General features: G+C 35.2%; 1 protein-coding gene and 1 pseudogene across 1 annotated transcript; both read left to right on the top strand.

The window, feature by feature from the left end:
* LOC104727508 overlaps positions 1-1194 on the top strand; it is a 4336-nt pseudogene extending 3142 nt beyond the window's left edge.
* On the top strand, positions 1525-6422 carry LOC104720961 (cinnamyl alcohol dehydrogenase 7-like). Its single transcript, XM_010438860.2, has 6 exons — positions 1525-1614; positions 1731-1844; positions 4877-4962; positions 5077-5190; positions 5278-5945; positions 6073-6422. Exons 2-6 carry the CDS (start codon positions 1812-1814, stop codon positions 6276-6278), a joined length of 1107 nt encoding a protein of 368 aa, XP_010437162.1. The 5' UTR covers positions 1525-1614; positions 1731-1811; the 3' UTR covers positions 6279-6422.

Genomic DNA, 7372 nt, shown 5'->3' with positions numbered 1-7372 from the left:
CAGTGTATCAATGTCAATCGGACGAAACTAGCGGATTTTAATTTTCCCCTTTACAACAAAATCTGGACAAAGGGATATCAATTATGGACACGAGCAGACAATATTGGGATGTTCACAATAGCGAATGTTCGACCTGGAAATTATAGTCTCTACGCGTGGGTTTCTGGATTTATCGGTGACTATAAATACGAACGTGACATTACCATCACACCCGGTACGTACATTGTTATCTCCATTATTAAGTTTAAGATGGGCCACAGCTGAAGAATAGATGAGGTCCATTAATAGGCCCAAGTTTGGTTTGGTTTATATAGGTGAGGAGATAAACGTAGGACCCATAGTGTACGAGCCACCGACGAACGGTCCGACATTGTGGGAGATCGGAGAACCGGATCGAACCGCCGCAGAGTTCTATATCCCAGATCCGGACCCAACCCTTTTGACCAAACTCTATCTTAGTAACTCAAATTCTGAAGACAGGTAACAGAATTAAGCATTAACTCATCCATTTATTGTTTACGAAATGGTGTTTTATTTTAATATACTAATTAATGGTGTTTTATTTAATTAATTTAATGTAATAATACAGATTTAGACAATATGGTCTATGGGATCGTTACAGTGATTTGTATCCACGAAACGATCTTGTTTATATTGTTGGAGTGAGCGACTATAAAAAAGACTGGTTCTATGCACATGTCAACAGGTAATAAAAATATATTTTGATGATCGATCGATCCAAAATATGTTGTTGAGTTACACAGTAATCTCAGACATTAATACAAATAATATATTTCCTGTAATATATATAGGAAAGATGGAAACGGGAGACATCAAGCAACGACATGGCAAATTAAGTTCAACTTAAAAGCAGTGACTGAAACTGGAAGCTACACACTTCGAATAGCTTTGGCTTCAGCCACAACTGTTAATCTAATGGTTCGGGTCAACGAAGCTGATTCCGAACCTGTTTTTATCTCTGGGCTAATAGGTCGGGATAACGCGATCGCGAGGCATGGGATTCATGGGTTGTACAAATTATACAATATCGATGTCCATGGAAAGTTTCTTAGGGTTGGTAATAATACGATTTATCTTATTCACGGTCGGAACGGATTTGATTCTTTTTCAGGTGTAATGTATGATTATCTTCGTTTGGAAGGTCCTTCCGAGTCTGATATATATGGGTGTTGATGGGAGGGATTATTTTTTAGATTAGTTTGTTAGAAGTAAAATTATAATTAGATCTTTTGTTTTACACAACGGTGATGAATGGGTTAAAATTGTATCAATTCTATAGTTGACAAGAAAAAAAATTATATCAAATATTACAACTTTAATTATCATGATATTATTTAGTGTATAATATATTTAATTATGTTATGGTATGAGAGACCTAAAGTCAAACTTCTACAATGAAACGGCAGCGTTTGGATCTAATTTGTATTCTCATTCTTATTATATAAAAGATAGCTGGCTACTCCGGTCCCTTAATTAAAATTGTTCGAAAACAATAGAAATAAAAAAGAGTGAGAGCAGATGGAGAGATCTTCATCATCAGAAGAGGGCAAGAGACTCCTCAGGCCATCTCTCTCCCTTTGTCTTTTCTAGAAGGTAACGCTGCCTCTGTGATCATGATGGTGTTATTACACATGCATGTGCATGATGATGGATCGATTGTTTAATTTAGTCATAGTGATGATGTTTACGTACATGGTGACAATGTACAGGAAAACAGAAGCGGAGGAAGTGAGAGTGAAGGTGTTGTATTGTGGAATATGTCATAGTGATCTTCATTGTCTCAAGAACGAATGGCATTCCTCTATTTACCCTTTGGTTCCTGGGTACGCAACTTTTTTTTCTTTTTCACTGTTTCGTAAATTCTTCTTTAATTGTATCGTTTTTTTTTTTTAATTATGTATCGNAGATCTTCTTTTTTTTCTTTTTTTTTTTTTTTTTTTTTTTTTTTAATATGTTAAGATTGATTTTGATTAGATCCACAGTTTTTGTCCAAAAAAGAAAAAAAGAGAGATTAGATCCACAGTTTCCACCACTATTGAATAATAGAATTCACAATTACGATTATAAACAATATAAACTTCGATAAATGAAGATCTAGTTAAGAACCCCGAATTTGGCTTGTATGATATGCAAGAAAATATTTGGTAGGTGAAATGATATTTTTAACATATGTTTCAGAATGTATTAAAATAGTGGATTTGGTTGGTAAATTACTTAATTATTAGAGATCAGGATTATTATTGAGTGGAACTAAATGTGGCAAATTCTAGTTTGTCCACTGTTAATAGTGGAGCACTTACTTAGCTCTTTTCTTTCGGCTAGATCGATTTTATATATAGTTGAAAAAAACATTTTGGCAGATAAATTAATTATTACACTCAAATAAGTTTTGCCAAAATGAGCACTCACCTCCATTATTACCATCATTCATTGATTCATCACTTAAAGTTGATTTCTTTATGACTTTATTATAATAAAAATCTACACGCACAGATCAAAACTGAACGTTATGAAGATATTATAAGTGCAACACAAACTAAGCGTGAGTTATATCATGTAACTAAACAACTCATCCCTTTGTTCAAAAAAAAAAAATTGATTCCTAAAACCAAATTATGACTAAACATAAAAATTGTAAATAGTATATAACTTTCACTGAAAATTATCAAAAATAATATCTTTATTCATTTTTCTCTTATTTTTTAAAAAGTCAACTGTTTGAAATCTTATGATGATATATTTAGTTTAAAATTCAAAAAGATTAACATTAATCAGTTTTTTTTTTTGTTATTAATGTTGTTACTGCAGTCATGAGATTGTTGGAGAAGTGAGTGAGATAGGGAGCAAAGTAAGAAAATTCAATCTTGGAGACAAAGTTGGTGTTGGATGCATAGTAGATTCCCGCCGCGCGTGCGAGAGTTGTCGTGAAGATCAAGAAAACTACTGCACCAAAGCAGTCGCAACCTATAACGGAGTTCACCACGACGGAACGGTTAACTACGGTGGATACTCTGACCACATCGTCGTCGATGAACGTTACGCCGTCAAAATTCCACACTCGTTGCCTCTAGCTTCGGCCGCACCTTTGCTTTGTGCAGGTAATATAAATTAAATATGGTAATATTAAATTATCGCGACATTTTCAATAATATAAAGTAACATATTATATGTAGGCATCTCGGTGTACAGTCCTATGAAGTACTTCGGATTGGCAGGACCAGATAAACACATAGGAATCGTGGGGCTAGGTGGTCTTGGACACATTGGGGTGAGATTTGCAAAAGCATTTGGGACTAGAGTCACGGTGGTTAGTTCCACCTCTGGGAAATCTAAAGATGCTCTTGAAACTCTTGGAGCTGATGGGTTCTTGGTTAGTACTGATGAAGACCAAATGAAGGTAATCTTAAACCATGCATATATATATTGTTATGCATATAAAATGTAAAAAAATGTTATCAGATTTTAAATTTATGTTAGGGCGCAATGGGAACAATGGATGGCATAATTGATACTGTTTCTGCATCGCATTCGATTTCACCTTTAATTGGACTACTCAAATCCAACGGTAAACTTGTTCTACTTGGTGCAACGAAGAAGCCATTCGATCTATCTGCATTTTCCTTAATCATAGGTATTAATCTAGAACCCTAAGTAATAAACCGTTATATAAGATTAGTTAAAATATTCAACTTTTCATACCTAGACTATTTAAGTACTTTGACGAACCCTTATGCAACAGGAAGAAAATCCGTAGCGGGAAGTGGTATTGGAGGAATGCAAGAGACACAAGAGATGATTGATTTTGCGGCGGAGCATGGCATAAAAGCAGAAATTGAGATCATATCCATGGATTATGTGAACACCGCCATGGATAGACTCACGAAAGGGGACGTTAGATATCGATTTGTCATCGACATTGCTAACACATTGGCTGCTACTAGACCTTGATTTTTTGGCAACAGTAACTCAATCTTAACTAAACTTCATGTGGTTGGATGCGTATTCAAATAAACAATAATCTGGATTTCAACCCTGGTCTGTTTTTTTTTCTTTTTATAAATAGAGTATGATCAAGTGAATGTAATCCCAGTGGTTATGATTTAGAGATGTATTGACGACATTGAAATGTATGAACCGAACGTAACGCTCAAACTCGTTTCAAATTTTAAATATGTATATATTATCCAATGGATGGGACTTAACTAATTTGAAAGCGGAAAAACTATTACATATTTATTTTTCATCTTTAGTTTGGTTGCATTACATAAATGTCATTTAATATTTTGAATGCAGATTTTCTAATTTAATTTCAGTTTTATACCTATCATCTTATTTTATTAATTGGTGAAATAAACTAATATAGAAATATATCAATAAGACTGGGTATGGAGAAAAATGGTCTCACGCATGTGGTTGAATTAAGTTCCATGTGCGTGGATCTTTAAAATTTTGCTTTGCGAAGGTATCTCTCCCTACATGCAGTAATTGTCACCTCTGGACCATATTACATGACAAAGTTGAAAAAAAAATAAGAGAACGACCATACAACCGTAGCTTTAAATCAGCAGAAAAATCAACTGCATTATTGATGAACACATCAGTATCAAATTGGTGAGTTGATATGACCCTGACTAACGACATCACACTAGTACTATTAGTACGAAATTGAGTTACCATATTAGGGACCATCTATTCTCGTGGACGTGGTGAGTATGGTCCTTGTAAATTATATTAAATCCTTTTCCTGTATAAAATCCGACGTCTTTCTTATATATCATTGTATCGAAACTTCTCAATTACTAGTGTCACTCAAAAAAAATCTCTCAGTCCCATTCTCTTATTTTTTTTTTTCAAGATGGGAAAGGTTCTTGAGAAGGAGGCGTTTGGCTTGGCCGCGAAAGACGAATCAGGAGTTCTCTCTCCTTTCAGTTTCTCTAGAAGGTTAACGAATATATTAATCTCTAACGATTTTGTATCGCATGATATCCGATAAATTGTTTTTTTTGTTCTATTGAAATTAAGTTTTGTTTGAGTTTTAAATTTTAATGTATATAGGGAGACGGCAGAAAAGGATGTAAGGTTCAAAGTGTTGTTCTGTGGAATTTGCCACACTGATTTATGTATGGCCAAAAACGAATGGGGCTTCACTACCTATCCTCTTGTCCCAGGGTAAGACAAAATTTCTGTACTCCAAAACAAATAATAGATTTTATTTTAAAACTGAATCTTTGAAATAGCTTTGATACTACTATTCAGGCATGAGATCGTGGGCGTTGTGACTGAAGTTGGAGCCAAAGTGACCAAATTCAACACTGGAGACAAAGTCGGAGTTGGCTACATGTCCCGCTCGTGCCTGTCATGTGACAGCTGCAGTGATGGCGAAGAGAATTACTGTCCGAAGATGATCCTAACATCCGGAGGCAAAGACTACGACGACACCATGACCCGTGGTGGTTACTCCGACCACATGGTGTGTGCTGAGGATTTCGTTATCCGTATTCCTGACAATCTCCCATTGGATGGTGCCGCACCACTACTCTGTGCCGGAGTTACGGTCTACTCCCCAATGAAGTATCATGGGCTCGACAAGCCCGGTATGCACATTGGTGTGGTGGGGCTAGGCGGTTTGGGTCATGTAGGAGTGAAAATTGCCAAGGCTTTGGGTAATAAAGTTACGGTTATTAGTACTTCGGAGCGTAAGAGAGAGGAAGCGATCAATAGGCTTGGTGCAGATGCCTTCTTGGTGAGCCGTGACCCAAAACAAATGGCGGACGCATTTGGGACTATGGATGGTATAATTGATACCGTATCTGCGACCCATCCGCTTCTTCCACTGCTTGGTCTGCTTAAATATAAGGGAAAACTTGTTATGGTTGGTGCACCTACCAAGCCACTTGAGCTTCCGGTGTTCCCTCTCATCTTCGGTACGAGCCTATTTGGCATTTGCCAATCATCTTTAAATGTTATCTTACATGATATGTTTTTGATTCAGTCGAAAAAAAATTGGAATATGTTTATTTCCTTTTTCTTTTGTGCATGGTCGTGTAATAGGGAGGAAGATGGTGGTAGGAAGTATGATAGGAGGTATAAAGGAGATGCAAGAGACGGTGGACTTGGCTGGAAAACACAATATCACGGCGGATATTGAGCTTATCTCTGCGGATTATGTCAACACTGCCATGGAACGACTCGCTAAGGGTGACGTTAAGTACCGATTTGTGATTGATGTTGCCAACACGTTGAAGCCTACTCATTAGACATACAGCTTAAAGTTTGAATTTCCACAAAGCATTGTTCCTCGTTTGGTTTGTTGTAATAAGTTTTGTGTATTACTATAATCTACTACTACAGCATGTGCTTTATCAAATTAGTAAACTTGAATAAGATAATCTACTACTACAGCATGTGCTTTATCAAATTTAAAGATTTTAATTGAAAATATTTTAATATTTAAAATGAAATGTAGTCGATATTTCTGTTAAATAGAACATTAAAGTGTTAGGGTGTGAATGATAGAAGCAGTGTTGTTTGACCAACCCGAGAAATTAATGAAAACAGTATGATTTAATTAAAAGGATTACTAGAAAGTACTAAGAGATTGGTCAAATTTAGTAAGACTAGTAAATTTAAACTAGTTTTTTCGAGTATTAATTAATCGAGCAAGTGCATGTATGTATATTAGTAGAAAACTTTAAATGATTCCAACCTTAGCAGTTAGCAGTGTATACACGGTTTTAGAAGAATACGATACATATGGACCACGACACACGTGAACAAAATTGCAAAATACATTGTTGAGTTTGACCAAATAATGTTCAAATTAAAAAGGTCTTATTACATATATATATATGTATATATGTATAATAGTGGTCCGTATTATTTGACAACATTATTTTCGTGGTCCTGAAAAAAAAAATCACAATGTTAGTACGGAAAACATGATTTTTTTTTTTTCTGTGCATTTGATTTCAATAATTGAAAAATAAATAATTACCAAGAAACTAAACAAGGAAGAAAAGACCGAGTCGGCAAGTCTTTATTGCACCAAATCACATCGTTTCCACAATCATCTCCTATATTAAGGCATTTTGTCTCTCCTCGTTATTATCTAAAACTTCTCAACTATAATAAGTGACATCAAAAATAAAATAAAATCAAACTAGACACTTACTTTTGAATCTAATCTGGTATTTTGTACGACTTTTAGAATTATTTCCTTTTTTGGTCACTTCTTTCGGATTTTAGACAAAAATACACTAAGAAGCATTTAGAAATAGTGGACAAAAGATCCACGATAAGCTTCGTCATCTGGCTCATATTTATCTCTACTCTGTCCTAATTCGTCGCATTT

This window comes from Camelina sativa, chromosome 11, assembly GCF_000633955.1.
Source record: "Camelina sativa cultivar DH55 chromosome 11, Cs, whole genome shotgun sequence".
NCBI classification, from domain to species: domain Eukaryota; kingdom Viridiplantae; phylum Streptophyta; class Magnoliopsida; order Brassicales; family Brassicaceae; genus Camelina; species Camelina sativa.
This window is presented reverse-complemented; position numbering and strand designations above follow the sequence as displayed.

What these genes read in the sequence shown, in the direction of transcription:
- LOC104720961 (XM_010438860.2), top strand. Translation starts at nt 1,812, where the DNA reads ATGGCATTCCTCTATTTACCCTTTGGTTCCTGG. An exon ending in ATTTACCCTTTGGTTCCTGG is followed by an intron (nt 1,845 to 4,876) that starts GTACGCAACTTT and finishes TTTTTTTTCAAG; the next exon opens with ATGGGAAAGGTTCTTGAGAA. An exon ending in CCTTTCAGTTTCTCTAGAAG is followed by an intron (nt 4,963 to 5,076) that starts GTTAACGAATAT and finishes TAATGTATATAG; the next exon opens with GGAGACGGCAGAAAAGGATG.